The 16987-nt window shown below is 42.5% G+C and overlaps 1 protein-coding gene across 1 annotated transcript in view; it reads left to right on the top strand.

Moving 5' to 3' along the window:
* Positions 1-347: 347 nt before the first annotated feature.
* calcrl2 (calcitonin receptor-like 2) overlaps positions 348-16987 on the top strand; it is a 28733-nt gene continuing 12093 nt past the window's right edge. The window contains exons 1-3 of the mRNA XM_079358716.1: positions 348-467; positions 15505-15562; positions 15675-15846. Coding sequence (XP_079214842.1) covers positions 15509-15562; positions 15675-15846 — 226 coding nt within the window. The 5' untranslated portion in view covers positions 348-467; positions 15505-15508. The remainder of the gene's footprint in view (positions 468-15504; positions 15563-15674; positions 15847-16987) is intronic.

The raw sequence follows: 16987 nt of genomic DNA, 5'->3' as shown, positions 1-16987 counted from the left end.
CTATTAATTACTACAACCACAACAACAAACCATTTTTTACAGAATAAACTCTATTTTTGTAGCAGTAGTAGTAGACTGATATATTACGTTCACCTTTAGCTTGTTACTTCGTTTTTAGAGGCACAGATCAAATTGCATCTCTCTCTGCTCTGTGCTTTTGACATGAACAAGAAATTACCCTTGAATTTCTAAATTAAAAAAAGCTTCCTCCATCCTTCTTTTTTTACCTTTAAAACGTCTACGCAATATTTCGTCTTCACTGCAGCGACTCTGTTCCCTGTTGGCGTCTTATTTTGACAGTAAGAACAGGAAGCCTGATCGACGCTGCGTTCAGTCTGATTGTAGCTGTGGCGGCTGCTTGGTTGGTCAGTGTTTGACAGAAGAGCAGCATGAGACCCTTCTCTGCTCGGATCATGAAAACACGGGGATGAAGGAAAAGACAGTTTGACATCTCACTCAAAGAAAAGGTAAAGCTGCGCATCTCTCGTTTAAAAAAAAAAAAAAATCCAAAGTCAGCTTGGAAGATACTTGAAAGTGTCCCAGATGTCAAATATTGCTTTTTTGAGGCTTTACTGGCGTGTGTATGCGCGCGTGCGTGCCCGCGCACGTGCGTGTGTGTGGTCGATGCGGTTTGATTGAAAGAACTCGGACAGTCCAACAAGATTAAATTATTTCTCTTTAATTCTTCACTTGAGTGTTTACCTTATTTAAAAGTCTTAGGAGACATACCATGGAATGTATGTCATTGCCAATTGTGCGTGGACAAATTAAATGACTGTTTATAGCGTCACAATCCATGTAAAGAACTTCAAACAATGCTTTTAAAGTTGGTATTGTGTTTTACGGGTTCTCAGTGTATCATTGAGGATGCATGCAGGTTGAGGGGAAGGTCACACCCTCAGCTGGCTGCGTGCCTGCTTCTACTGTTGCAATTCTGAGTAACATAAATAGGAATAGAAAAGAGTAGAGCGCCTGTGTGTGACACTGTGATTATCCACAGGTGGCTGATGAGTCCTTGCTCGACTAGACATAAGTCAGTACAGTGTTAAAAGTGACTGACTTCACAGTAAAGGTGTTGAATTAGTTATTTAATGGGCGCTGATGGGTGTCACTGTTGGTTGAATATCTCGTCCAGCTCGTGAACTTTTCTACATGACAGCTCTATGAAGCAGCAGTATGTTAGAATGTGTTTCGGCTGAGGTGCAGTAAAGCAATTTAAATCATAATAAGATTGTCAGAATGATCAGTATTTCTCGATACCATGTGTTTTAAAACAATGCAAATGTTGTTACTTGAACAACCTAGACTATCATAAAGTACCAAAGCTGTTCAATGACTGTGTCTGATCATCTGTCAGACTTTAACCCAAAGCTGCTGCTGGTGAACCAGTGAGAGCGCCATGACAGTAATGTACCGGTACCAGTGTGTTTGTGCAATTGAGACATTGTGCAGGAATTTGCATGCTACTTTTGTTGCAATGTTCAGTCCGATTATGCTGATGCCAGCTTCTTAAATCCACACGTGACGATGCTGGTTGAAAGTAACAATATGATACAATACACTTTATTGCCTTTATAGGGAAATCTTCTCTTGGACTCAAAGTGCTGCCAATTATTCAACTGCCTCCAGTCAAATCAATAAATACAAAAATAGGAAGAAAAAAATCATAAACAAAAATGCACGTACCAATACAGAACAACACAAGCTTCAGATCATGAGGTAAACATATGTTGGAATAATAAGAGGCCTGTCCTGCAAATCAGCAGATAGTTCCCCGATACGTAAGCCGTTTGAATCACTCACATGATCAGCACGGCAGCTCTTACCTGGTAGCTCTGCAGCGTTCTGCCAACCCAGGAAGTTCTCCAGAGAGCTGGCCTAGACCCTTTCAGGCTGAGACTAATTTATTATTATTATTATTATTATTATCATTATATTATTTTTTTATTTTATTATTATTATTTTTTTTTTTTTTACTAAAGCCAGTATACAATAAATGAGGAGTTTTTTTGTGCAAAACTGCTGAATAGGTTCCCCAGATTGACAACATGACAGGTTAATACGAGATCTTTAAAAACAAGAAAAAGTCAAATATTCAGTGTCTTGGACTTGCATTTTTCTTGCAGTAGTATTAAAACAGGAACCAGTTGCATTTAGCATTTCTGCTAGATTTGTATCAAAGTTTAAAAATCAGGTATCGTGACAACCCTTCGTCATGAGCATTTCTGAGGCAAGTTTTTTAATAGGTCTTTAATTGATACACATTTCTTTTTCGTACTAGCTCTCGATTCCTTTTTTTGATGCATATTTTGTTTTGTACACATTTGTATCTATTTTATTATTATTATTATTATTATTAATAATTTTTTTGCACTGTGTGATTTCCTTCTGCTATCCTGCTTTGCTGCTGTAACACTGTAAATTTCTCCGCTTGTGAGATGAATAAAGGATTATCTTATCTTATCTTATCTTATCTTAAACACGCCTGCCTGCTCCCTCTCTCTCAGCTTTATCTAACATAGCAAATCTAACACAGAAACAGGAATCCAAAGACTGAAATGATCATTTCATAGACTTGCTGAGCACAGACGACAGAGTAAAACAATGCAGAAAAGTTGCATGGACATACAGTTCATCATGAACCTGTTTCCCGCAGGCTGCATGTGCTGGAAAGTGCTTTGTTATGTATTTGCATTTGTGCTTGGTGATTTTCATTCACTTTTACATGCAGCTGCCAACTGCAAACCCTCCAGACCTGGAGTATCTGCTGTCTTCATAAAAGGATATGATGCCGCCCAATACCTTTAAAAGAGGAGACCAATGTGCTGTTTATTTGTTTATGTATTGTTATTCCTTAGTTCTGTAATGGATCCACACTTGCTAATGTTTTTCTCATACCATCCTAAGCCTCGTAGCTGCCTCTGCAATATTTGTAAGGCAGCTTTGATTTCAGCAGCAGAGGCTATTTCCATGTCAGCTTTGTGTGTCTCTATCTGTGACTGGCTCCATTTCAGCAGAATGTCTTCAGGAACACCCTTTACCCCCGTGCCTGCCGTTGCCAAGTTGTAATCCTCACACCCAAGACATCGATCTTAGACCGGCTCCTGACTTTAGGACTTATCCTAAACTCTGTGTGCCCGTGGGAAACTTTCACCCGCATCCCACTACCGGCCGTGCAGTCTTTGACTAGAACAGCCTGCTCTTGCCACGCAGCAGCTATCTGTGTATTAATAGGCGCTCTGGCTGCTACTTTGGTCCCTAGCCCCCCCCCCCCCCCCCCCCCACTCTTCTCTTATCCCCCCTGTCATAACACAAACAAGCTAACATACACCCCCCCCCCTCTGTGTAAAACGAGGTTATTTTGGGCTCAGTTGGAGATAACACACGTGTTAGGGTTGCACACTTGTAGCTGCAGGGCTGCGCGGGGCTGAAGCTGTACTTGTAATGTTTGGGAAATCATGTTGCACAATGTTACAGTAAGTGACAGGACGCTGGATTAAAAACCATAGCTCTCTTCAAATGATTGGCATATCATTACCGTGCATTCGGGTCACGCAAAATAAAAAAAAGTTGTATTTACGTACAAGTGCCTTTTTGAAAGAGCAGGTTGTAGATTTTGATGGCATCCGCTGTTCTTGTGTCAGGTGAAATAAACCTCACCACGTCGTTCCAGAGCAGAAATGTAAATCTGTACATTTTGCTTGTAAATGCAGAATCTGGAGGAGACAGAGTAACTTCTGCTGATTCATCTGGGTCTTTGTCATATAGCAATGAGCGTGGTCTTCTTACCTGCTCTTAAATCACACAGTAAGGTCCTTTACCTGGTTTGATTGATGATTAAAAGCACTTAACAGATTAACCACTGGCGACACAGAAGAAGTACGTTAATGGGAGGTAATGGTTGCATACTGGTTTGGTATGTAAATCAGATGTACGACTACAATGTCTCAAGCTAAGAGCTGTTTTTATGTGAGCATGAAGTGTGCTTCTTCTCAGTAGAATGAAATTGGAAAGAATCACAGAAGATGCTTTCGTGATGAACACAGTGTCAGGCTGACCACATCTTCCAGCCGTGTCAGGTTGTGCCGACTCCGACTCTGATTAATACTGTTGGTGGTGGAGAACACTAGAGCTGACATGGTTAATGTTGCGCCGATCTTATTTTCTGTCTTTGTAGCCGACGGGCATCTACTATGAGCCGTCCGCTGGCAGAGCATGCTCTCTCTGTTTCAGAGGAGTTTGTGGGGAGATGTGGGGGTGTTTATATTATGAGTTGACCATCATTTCTAGGAAGCAGGGCCTTTATTTTCCCTCCTGCACTGCCTGTTGTCCTTTTATTGCCCCAGAGAAAAGAAAATACAAGCAAAAAGTCAAAAGACTCCACATGGCAAAGCTCCAAGCCGGAGGAGCTATTTTTGGTTCCAGCTATGGGAAAATAACCAAGTCCTTAATCACTCGTACATGGGGGACTCTGCTACTATAAACGCCGGTGCTGCTGGATCTCCTCAGTGGTTTTCAGAATCAGACAGTCCTAAGAGGGCCCAGTTTAAAGACAGGCTGGGGTTTTACACAGGAGACAGAAGATGTGGTCCAGAGTGATCCAGATGTGGATGTGCAGAATACGGTCGAGATCAACTGTCGCTCCAGTCCAGACACATCATTGTACGTCTCTTCAGTGTGTCACTGGGAGTCTTCATCCAAACGTTTTGTTCTTTGAAAGCAGAGTGCACCCCTCCTTATTCGGTGCCTGCAGGATCAAGTACTCAGTCTGACCTGTAACTGAACCTTCTGGTTGTTATTGCATAACAGGATCCTCCGTGTTGACTGGTGTTTGGCTCTTCCAGTGCTACATGCTTGCTCAGCAAAGTTTTCATTTCAAAGTCGATAACCTCTAAAGGTGGGTGCACCATTCTGTGTTTGCCTCGCCGAAACGAACATCTTTAAATTGAAGTGATATGAACACAGAAACAGGCTCCATGATGGACTCCTCCTCCTCCTCCTCCTCCTCCTCCTCCTCCTGCTGCATGCAAAAACCAAACACAGTTCTGTAACAGCTCAGCTGATAATGACAATCTCCTGCTTTGAGGTGCTTGTGTGAAAGGCATTCCCAGAAAATATCCGGGCCTGAATGTGCTGAAGTGATCTAGAAAATGTCCGGGGGGGGGGGGGGGGGGGGGTTTGGCTCATGTGTGGCAGTAGCGGGGTTGCTCGTGTCCTGGTTTCTCAGAAGCAGCTGGCGGCTTATTTTATGGAAATTGTTGCCAGCGGGGGACATCCAGCTAAGTGGTTTAAGATTGAAGACTTATTATTAAACCTGAGTTAATGATGTGACCAGAAACCAGATCATGGAAGAACACTGAGTGCATTGACATGTACTGGAGGATCCCTGTTATGATCATATTCGGGATATGGCGTTGAAAACCTGGTTATAACACAAACCACTGCAATTTTGAAATTGAAGAAAAAGGAGACCTCTGTGGCTTATTGCAGGCTTAGCACGATTAAATACCAACGTCGCTTCGCAGATATGTCCTATCCATTTCAATTCCAGCAATGGGAGAAGAGAACGACAGCAGCAAATATCACACCTGTCCTCACCTCTGGTGAAAACCTGTCACTGCCACCGAAAGACAAAACTCAGTTTCTTCGCAGCTCAAGAAGTAAGATCCTCTCGCCCGTGTTTGTTCTGCTGATATGTCACTAAGCTGAGGCTGCGCCTGGCCAGATAGTTGGCAGCTGCCTGAAACCGCAGTGTAAGGCGTATACACCACAGTATCCCATTTTCCAGATAATAATAATTAGGATTCTTACTGTTTGGATAAGGGCCTATGCCAGTTTCTGAAATTGAGATATGATGTTTACATGCACAAACACAACAACGGGAAACTTAAATACACAATCTGGAACACTCAACTCCATGTCAAGACACTCACAGAAGTTGCTCTGGATGTTTCGTTAAAGCCTCAGTACGGTTACAACATACAGACAGCTGAGGCTCTGTTTGTGATGTATGAACCCAGCATGGACATGTGTGGACTTTATGGACTCCATGTGCTGAAAAGTAAGGCTGTCTTCAAATCTTTATTACTTCATTGTCACACAGCTTCTTTTAACGCTTATTTGCACAAAGTGAAAATGTTATTGAAGCCTTCCATCTGAATGTTGTGGAGACGTAGTGGGGGGGGGGGGGCTCCCTTAAATACATCAATATGAATGTCCAAAGACGTGATGACGGCTGAGCTTACGTGTCGCGACACTTTTGCAATAATCTGAAAAAGAGCTTTTTTTCATGAAGCGTTTAGTTTTTTTTAGTTTCCTCTGAGAGGTCGTCTTTGGAAACATCTTCACACAGATTTAAGAGAAAACTCTTGGCGGACAAATCAAAGCTGCTTGATTAAAAACTTTTTTTTTTTTAAAAAGATCATTGATTAAAAACCCTTATTAATTGCAGCTCAACATCACTTATAAGACCTCTGAAGTAATCCTGTTCTTCTTTGTGTGTTCGTATTACCAGGCTGTGAGGATGTTATTTGTGTCCCCTTTAACTATGAAAGTCCCTTCCATGTCCTTTTGTTTATATGTAACAATGGCTTATTTTTAACCTGTTGACCTGTTCAGAAGTGGACAGAGGAGAGGACGGAGGAAGTGGTCACAGGATGACAGAGGAAGATAATAGCAGCCTCCTCAGCCTTCATCCTTCCTCTGTCCTCTCTCACATGCGGACATACAAACACTCCTGAGGTTTGCGTTGCTTCTTTGTGCTTCCCTGAAATCCCTCTAGAGCACAAATCACTTCAAATGAAGTGTGAGCCGCAGATGCACACGGACACGAAATAAACACGACGCAGAAATCCGTCTCATCTGTGGACAGCTACGAGAAGCTCTGACAGTTTGACCTCTGAGATAGTGCACCACTGTAAATAATACGTGGGGACTTCAGTTCACTGCAGATGAAGCCAGTGTGAGTGCTGAAACCAAAAGTAACTCTAGCTGAGACACTGAACGAGCCAAAGCCATTTTCTTTTACTGTTTTTCTTTTTTTTTAAAGGAAATCTCCGAAACATTCACAAGAAGGAGGGTGAAGCAACTGTTTCCTCCAGCACAGTTGTTCAGTACAATTTTGAAGTATTTAAACTCAACCAAAGTATTTCAATGTTGTGCTACTTAAAGGGATACTTCACCCATTTACATGAAGCTGTGTATCATTAGAAACATGGTAGTAGTGTTGAATGGTGTTGAATAATTTAACCCTCATTTTGCCCTGAGACGAGAAGAATATGTTTTTCTTTGCTTGAAGTTTTCTTCATGTGATGCAAAAAGCGTCATATTGCATCACATGAAGAAAACTTCACTACAACACTACTACCATGTTTCTAATGATACACACCTTCATGTAAATGGGTGAAGTCTCCCTTTAAAGTTTCTACTTCACATATTCTAGACATAGTTGATGGTTACTTTGTTTTCCAACCCCATTAATCATCGCGTGATCTTACAGATTCATCCTCTGACCATTTGACCTGACCCGAGAGCTGGTCCCCACTTCATCTAAAGTAGACAAACTACCTCCAGCTTGACCTGCTGAAGGAGAACATTTCCACTGACACTTTGTTGCATCAGAATTTATGATCCAGTGATGCCAACTGAAAGATTACAAACGTTAGGTTGCTGTGATGAAGTTGGTAATGGAGGAAAATGTGAAAATATGTCAGAAGAGAAAACACCAATTCAACAGCCATCCTCAACTCAAACGATGTTTTTAGTCATTTGTGTGCGACAAATACTTTGCATGGACGTAAGGAGAATGATCTTTAAAAAGGAAACTTTAAAGGAGCAATATGTAACTCTGACACCTAGTGTTTAAGAGGGGTAGTGCAGCCAAAAGGGGGTAACGCAGCCCGAATTCAAGCAAGCAGGTCACCATGTGGTGGACACTGTAGCTTCAGTGTTTAGCCAGCTCTGCATGTGGTGGACACTGTAGCTTCAGTGTTTAGCCAGCTCTGCATGTGGTGGACACTGTAGCTTCAGTGTTTAGCCAGCTCTGCATGTGGTGGACACTGTAGCTTCAGTGTTTAGCCAGCTCTGCATGTGGTGGACACTGTAGCTTCAGTGTTTAGCCAGCTCTGCATGGGTCTGTAAAGCTTTCTGCGTTCTAACCTCTCTCCATGTTTCAAAAGCATCTCCAACATTGATCCTAGTTTGAGCAGCTTTCTGCTGCTGGAGCTTATTAGAAACATGCAGAGGCTTTTTAGCTCGGGTACAATCACTTCTATCTGAAGCAGTTCCACTGCCCGCTTCCATCGCTGCAACACCTGGTTGCTTTGCTGTTTGCCTGGCACACGGGTGACCATCCAGCATCACAATCTAAACTCAGAAGGAGGACAAACTTGTTGCTGTATTGTCAGAGAAGCCTTGAATATAGCATGTTTCCTTAATGTCTGATGATATCATCAGGTCATTTGTTCATTTAGTTCAGCTGATATCTCACAGATTGGTCCTTTAACGATCCTGTGACGGAATAACACCCACTTGATCGTGTCAATGAGATAAAATAGGAATGCAGAGTGAATAAATGCAGAGCAAAATCTTGTGACATTCTCTATTCAAGCGGTTTGTCAGACAGAACCAACTATCTGATGATCTCACATTAGACTCAACGTCCGTCCATCATTAGAGAATCAACACATTCATTGTCACAGAACGTGTCATCTGCTCTCTGGTCATTTATATTCAGCCTTCTTTGAGATGTGGGATCTGCAGGGGCTTGAAGTCTGTCTTTCTTCACAGCAGTGGCCTCTAGCATATCTCAATAATTGCCTACATTTCTAATGCTACCAATCCATCACTGCATCGCCATGGGTAGTTTGAAAGAGACTCAGCACAGCATTTAAATGAAGCTGAAGGACATTATTTCTCTATTTTTTCAGCCCTGGAATAACTGACTGCGTTTCTGCTCCCGCTGCTTCTTCTTCTTTTTTCTGTTTTTTTCTTATCTCTGTCAAACACTCACATCTGCAGGACAACAATCTGGGATGTCTCATTTGAGTCCTTAGTGTTTTATTTTAGTTTTATCTTTAAAAACTGAGTAATGTTTCGTCCTCTGTTTTTGACAGTTGCAGCTGAAGATTTAAGTCTTTTGTTTTGTTCTCTCTGGAGCAAATGTTTGAAGTGTGTCAGGATTTTCTCAAAGTAGATGCAACCTTTTCAAAGTCAAATAAATGAACTTGGTTTGTCAGTCGGAGTAGAGCCGCTGCTCCTCCGCACCAAAAGGAGCCAGTTGCAGCGGCCTGGGCATCTCTTAAGGATGCCTCCTGGACGCCTCACTTTAGAGGTTTTCCGGGCACGCCCGACTGGGAGGAGATCCCCGGGCAGACCAAGAATACGCTGGAGGCATCATATATCCCGTCTAGCCTGGGAACGCCTCGGAATCCCCCAGGAGGAGCTGGAAAACGATGGTGCGGAGAGGGAAGTCTGGGCTGACTCACTGCGCCTGCTGCCACCGTGACCCGACCTGGGACGAGCCGAAGAAAGGGGATACATGGAGGGTTTGTCAGTACAAGTTTTCATGTCCCTATCGGCAATATCGATGACTCCATCCTGCAGGAAAGTTTAAAAATGGTGCATATTCTATAACGGGAAGATATTGAGTTTTAATAGTCAAGTCCATGCTGTCCACTTTTAAAACTGGTTCTGTCGCTCAGGTAAATCTGTCCTCACATGTCAGAATTAAATCTCGTTTAATGTCACAGCAGCATCTGCAGTCCATTTATCTGCACACTGGGGCCAATAAACTTAAATCTGCTGAAACACGACAACTGTGTTTAGGTTTCCCATCATTCTCTCTGATGACCCGTTATCCCATGAGAGCAGTTTGACTCGAGCAGTGAGGCCCGAGGATGCACTGTCGTTTTTATTTCCCAGAAAGACGCCTCGCCACTTAGAGGCAAAGCATATTCAATCCAGCACCAGTGAGCCCTCAATCAAAACAACAACAAAAGGTGATGTTGAATGATGGGAGGGAGTCTCTCTGCTGCTCCCCCCACCCACCCACCCACCAAGAGGAAAACAAACTCCTCGTTGACCTCAGTTAAGATGAACGAGCGAAACCGACCTGAGGAAGATAATCTGTTTACTGACGAGCGAATGTCGCAAACGTATGATTTACAAGACATTTTTATCACAGCAGCACAAACAGCAACAGTATGGCAGCTTTCATTAGCAGCTCACGCTTCCTTTGATGTAACATTCGGTGTTACCACGGCAACGATAAACATGCTGGGACTGTTATGGTAGCATGACACGTCCTGTTACAGCTGTTAGCATTTCTCTGGCTTTGATAGGCTAACCGTGGCAAATATTTTGGGAAATGTAAGTAAAAAAAATACAAACTATAACAAAAGTTTTTTGTAAAAAAGTCCGTAGAGCACGAGCTCCATAAACAGAGGCTACAGTCCTCGACACGTCAGCCGCAGGTTTGTCTCCCAGCAGGGAGACAAACTCTTCAGCTGCCATGTCCAATAATGGGAAATTAGCCCCCTGCTACCTTTCCCACAAACACTTACACATCCCACTTCTTTATGGAAAGTTAATTACCTTTACTTTCAAGGTTGTCCAAAAGGATTCTGGGAAAAGTTGGATGTCACTTTGAGGCAGTTGGCGTTTTAGGAATTACCGCCTCTCTCCGGTAATTAGGGGTAATGTGTAAATGAAAACATGGGCGAAATAGTTGCCATAGCTTTCAATAACTTATTAACTCTGCTCCAACGAGCGGATGCTTTCCTTTCTGTTGTCAGGAGTCACAGTCAGTTTGACTTAATGAGCATTGCACTTTGTATTATTCCACATTAAAGATTTTATGGTAACAAATATATATCCTTTATTAATGTGACACCTCCCAGCAAGAATAGTGTCTGCACACTATCCTACCACACTCAAACTCTCTGTTTGTTTGCAGATAAAAAGGAAGGAGGCCTCTTTATTGATGAAATGCACAGCCAGCTGAGAGCTATTATATTTCTCTCTCCCCCCTGAGGTGGGCGAGGCTTTATTGCTCTCCATCTCTGTGAAAACTTTTCACTCGAGAGATGTTTCTTTTACTTGGCCAAGATTTTTTTCTCACTCAATTTGTTTCTGATTTGTATGCCCCTTTTTGTTAAAAAAAACAAACAGCCAAAGATGCTCTGACATGCTGAGTTTTTAGACGAACCTGTTCATTCGGCCTTATAATATTCATCTATTTCTCCCTGGAACTATACACCACTGCTGCCAATCATTGAATCTTGGCAGCATCTTAGTGATTTGTGCATAATGGACTGTTTCTTCATTGTGATTGTTGCTCGTGTGTCATTAGGCGTGTTCGCGTTCGGCATACAAAAGGTATTCATTCATCAGGAACATGCCTTCCTCTGAGAGCTTCAGTTGCCAAGAGACACCGCTGCAGCTCCTTCGCTCACACGTCAGAAGAGGCGGCTTTGACAGCAGGTTGTATCACACAGAATTACGCTGATATTCATGGTCATATTTGCTACTAAGAGCCACCCACAGTCTAATTTTTTGACACATGCTTTGCTCCTGCAGAGTTGTTCTTGCAGTTGTTATGGGACAGATAATACATTCCAGTTGGATAATGAGTTCTTTCAGACCATCTAAACACAGAGGAGACAGAAGTCAGGGCTCCTTTAAAGGAGTGAACTGAGAATTATCAACAGACACTAACAACTCCTCGTGCTTTACTTCCTCATCATTGTGTGCTGTGTTATCAAATCTTCAAGAGACACAATGTCAGCCTGGACTGGAGGATCCTCTGTGCAACCGAATTTGTCCATGTTTGAAAAGTTGGACTCACGATGGAAAATTCAGATTTGCTGCGAGAAGCTAAATTCCCACAACTCGCTCGTGGATGCAAAAAAAAGTCTCCTTCTTGTTCTCCCAACGCCGTTTAGTGTAAGGTCTCTCTGAAACCAGAGGTTAAAGACATTCCTGGGTTTTCCTGAATCTGTCCAGGAACGTTTCGTCGCTGCAAGATGTGAAGCTGTATGTTAAGATCAGTGAGTGATCGAGTGCACACCAGGATTGTTTGGACAGCAGAGCTGACAAGGCGTTGTGCATAGTGGCTTGTGCAGAGTGAACCTGAGGAAGTCACAATGCGTCTGCTCCAATGTTTTATATGCATTCAACTTTAAAGTGAATCTGAATCATCCCGCTGTGCACTGCGTCACTCTGATCTTCAAAGCCGTCTGTTCCTGATCGAGCTGCACCCAGGACAAGGAGCACGCCGTACAAACGGCAACCAGCTATCTTTAGTTTGAGTTGTATGTTTGGGTAACAGATATTTCAATGTCAGTTTTTACAATGTGGTTCAGCCCTACTTATCCCACTGCATGTGTTTCCTGTATCATGCAGACTGATTTTACTGATGAATGGACTCATATGGTGTTTGGATTTGAAGTATTCTGTTTTTTCACCAACATGTGGAATCACTGACGGATATCACCTGCAAACTGACTGGTTGGTAAAAAGTCAAGGACAAAGCAGGAAGTGTCTCTTCAGACAGAGTTTGTTTGTGGCGCTCATTGACATATCGTCTCCTCGCTCCCCACAGTCGAGCTGACCGTCAGGACCAAGTATGAAAGCCAGAGGAGCGAGACAGCGTTAAAGGAGATAAGCCGACGGTGAAGGAGACAGAAAACAGAAGTGACAGAGACAAACTGACAGACTTTCACATGAAAGCAATGACTGCAATACAAGAGAGACAAAGAGTTGGTGGAGGAGACGACTGATAATGTGTGTTTAAGTTCCACGCATCCTACCAAGAAGGAGAGAGGAAGAAGATGCACGCTCTTCTTCTGGTTTTTTTGCACGTTTGTGATCGTTAAACCTGAGCTGGGAATCCCAGTAGAACTCATGCTATGATATGATGATATTATAATGTGCATGTTTGTGTTTGTTATCAGTGAAACTAGAGGAGGAAAAGATGTCAGACTGCAGTGTGAGATTATCCACGCTCTCTCAGACCTTACGTTCATGACTGAATGACTTGAAAACGTGTTCATCGTTTGTCTGTGGTTGTTTTAATAACAGAAGGCTCCCGCAGCTCGTTATTGCTGTGTTGTGTTTCTGAGAGAGCAAACTATTTAAAGATCAGGTGAAAGGTTTTTATTGCACCAGGCCGAGAACAGAATGAACTAGATTTATGCGCTGCTCTGGCTTGTTGTGGATTCAATTTCATGTGACAGACGGCAGTGACTGGGAGACGGCGTTACTTGGTGGAGTGTGTTAAGAAGGTCTAACTTTGTGTACGCACACGTAATCATGAAAGAGTGTGAACATGACGGGAGCACGGGAGACAAACGGTTAAAGGTTAGAAAGACCTGGAAACACACAAAGACAAAGTACTATCACATTGTTGTAGTTAAGGATTAACACATTTAAACAACTAATCCTGGGAAATATTTCTGAAGAGAAGTATTATCAACGAGCATCTGCAAGACCAAGCTTTGACTGTATTCATGAATGGAAGTCATGTGGGGCGGCAGAAGCTCAGTCAGTCGGGACTTTGGTTGGGAAGCGGTTCACCAGTTTAAGTCCCTGTGAGGAGTACATGGAAGTTGGCCTGGTCGCTGGAGAAGTGCCAGCCAGGTCACTTCCTGCAGCCGAGGTGCCATTGAGCAAGGGGCCAATCCCCCAACAGCTCTGGTGCATCAATGCATGTCCATAGGTCCTGTTTGTGCATGTGTACAATGTGTCGTTCAGGATTAATAAACAAATGACAGTTGTGTGAAGAACATAAGAGGTGGAACATAAACCACCCACCAGGGGGAGGGGTTACTCCCCTTTGTGATGTCATGAAGGGAAAATCTCCAAACGGGCTGTTTGAGCACATATTTCCTGAAAAGTGGAGCACAGGCAGAAGACGGAGAGGATGTGCTTTTCTCAACATTGAGGGGTTTGTAGACAGACACGTATGTTAGAGTTAGAGGAACATGGTGACGAGTTAGCATTGTTAGCTTCAGATTGATTCGTAGAGAAGGAAACATTATCTCTGCTCTGTATTATGTGAAGCATTCTTCATGTTTGTGGCATCAGGCCGTAGATCCATGCAGTAAAAGCCTGTCTTTGCATGAATATTACATTCTTTAACCCTGAGGGATTTTACACTATAATGCAAATGTTTATATATAAAGCTTTGTGTCACAGGGTGAGCCACATACGCTTCCTTCCTTTACAACCTCTGTACATCTCTCCCTGTAGGTTTGAGGCAGAAAGTCACAGCATGAAGAGCGTTCTGAAACATTACTTATTGAAATGTTCTGTGTCCGTTAAATCTGGGTTATCTCTTCAGTCACACGCATGTGCTCTTTATCCCTGGCTCTGTATTCAAAGTGCGGCTTCCCGGCACCCTCACACTTCTTTAACTCTCCATTCGTCTTTCCAGAGGAATCTAAATGTTTCTGTTATCCCGGACTCAAAGAGCTCAAAGAGCTTCTTGGCATCATTTTAAGACGTGACCATTTCAGACAAATATCTGGGCTGTAATAATGCCTTAGGCTTCCAGTATACAACTTACATTTCCTCCACTGTTATCTCCATAGATAACTCTTTGTGGAGTTTGGAAATTGCAAATCACTGAAGTGTTCACATTTTTCAGTCTATGTCTTTTCCCTTGTGCGTAATTTTTCTTTAAATTTGCCACTTTTATTTTGAAAACCAAACACGGTTTTCAATTTGAATATAAAACATATTTTTTTAAATCATGTAACATAAAATAATAGAGATAATATCGACTTTTTGATCCAGTAGATGTCGCCTTAAACACCAGAAATCAAAATAAACTGCTGTTTGCGGACACATAAACTGTTGCACATGATGCCTCTGAAGTGTGTGATTTTCACATTTCATGCCTCCTTATTCTACTTTTTTTTTTTCACCTTTGGTTTCTTTTCATTGGGCTCTGGAGGAAACACTGAAGGGAATTTGCCGCCCCCTTTAGCCTATGGGGGCCTAGATAATAACAAACACACATCTGTGTGTGTGTGTGTGACCCTGAGCGGACAGTGGAGGGCAATGACTGGTGGAGTATGAACTTCCTGTTCTGATACATGAGAAAGTACTCACTCTGTAAATAAACGCACATAAAGGCACTTTTAAGACCACGCTAAAACATCTCAAGGAGCTCAAACTCGACCTGAGTCGTAAAAGTTGTGATTGTATCCAGTTAATGGAGATTAAGTTACTCCAGATGTGTCATGATTATTTAAGGCAGTGGATCAACTGGTTAAACCTCAAGACGCACATATCATCTCCTTCATGAGCTATCGTTTCCCAAATTTTATTTTTTAACCGATCAGAATTATTTCATGAAAAACGGTTTATGTGACATGTGACCGAACAAAGTGCTTCAAAGTCAAAGATGAGGTGGTCTATTAGTGTTAACCATTATTACCAGTTCATTCTACCAATAGGTTGGTACATGTAACACTGTGTGTGTTCCTGTATTCCTTTTAGAAACATGTGGAAGACTCTAACCCTGACATGGATAGTTGTACTGGCGCTGTGTTCAGAGGTGAGTTCAGTAGTAATGCATCGCCCGACCTCTTTCATTCAATTGAACGGCTGGAAGAGACATTTTCTCTCATCAGCGTCTCTAACACACAGACCACAACATTTCTCCGCAGGTGTGTCGGTCAGAGGATGTGGTGGTTGTCGAAACGGCGTCGGAGAAGCAGCAGCAGCAGCAGAATATCAGCAACGAATCCAACATGCTGACGATGTCAAAACAACAGATCCTTGCCTCTCAGTTTGAGTGTTACCTGAAGATAATCCATGATCCCCCTCGCACAGATGACGGTAAATGAAAAAACTGCTCCTATAGTTTCTCATTTCAGGAGCTAACACTCCCTCATGTTATTAACACGTTCTGTTTCTGGCAGATGGAGATAAATTGTAATCACATAATGCGTCCAAGCAGCTGAAGCTGATTGAAGTAAATAACTCCCTCTGCAAGTTCACTCACTACATATACGGGGGGGGAGAATTCAATCACAGGATATCATTTCCTTACTAATTTAATTTTCATTGTGCTCATTCTGATAGCCTCGCCTTTTATTTAATGGGCTCTGTGTTCAGCAGCCACCATGTTTAATTCCATTATTACATTTTGTCCCCGAGGCACGAGACAACCCTGAGAGCTAAACACAAATAATGTACGCATCAGTGATAAACTGCACACGACGACATGTCAAAGGTTGCGTTGTCCAAAACCTGCGAAATAATAATGAGGACATTGATGATCACCAGAGGATCTGTCAGACAAACATTTCTCTGACTCTTCCTTTTAGCGCCCTGCCGTGTTAAAAGCGCTCTGAATAGTCAGACAATTGTGACAATTAGTGATTTTTTCTTGCACACTGATAAATTTCCTAAAAACTGATTCTTTGTTATTTTTCTGCTCTGTTTGTCTTAATTGTCAGATTTATAACTCAGACCTTTTCACTGGTACTGGTTTGTGTCAATGCAGATTTATTTGTATGTGTTGGTTTTATCTAATAACTGTGTTTAGTGTTTGCAGCGATAAGAGAGAGCGAGGGAGGAAGTGAGTTTGAAAGAAAGGAAACTTGCCCTTTGTGTCTTTCCCTCAGACTTTTCAACCCGCTCAGTGTTCATTGCTTTGAAATGTTATTTTGTTCTTTGTTTCCCAACATGCCACGGTGCAACCTGGTACCGCCAGGTTTCCGTCCATTGTTGACGAGCTTTGCGCTTGCGGTTAGAGGCATAGTTTATTTAAATGTGACACACCACTTATGTTGAATAGATAATTTATATGATTCAACCTGCCACAAAGACCATTAACAATGTCAAAAGTTCACTATGTGAATGGTAGCCTGTTGACGTGTGAGCCAATGACAGCATGGACTCATTAAACAGATGTTGCTTTTTGGGCTTTTTGTGCCTTTAAGAGGAAAGAGGAAGAAATCAGAGAGAGAGAGAG

Source organism: Symphodus melops (assembly GCF_947650265.1).
Source record: "Symphodus melops genome assembly, chromosome: 13".
In the NCBI taxonomy this organism is placed as follows: Eukaryota; Metazoa; Chordata; class Actinopteri; order Labriformes; family Labridae; genus Symphodus; species Symphodus melops.
The sequence above is the reverse complement of the archived record's forward strand: the minus strand, read 5'-3'. Positions and strand labels throughout refer to the sequence as shown.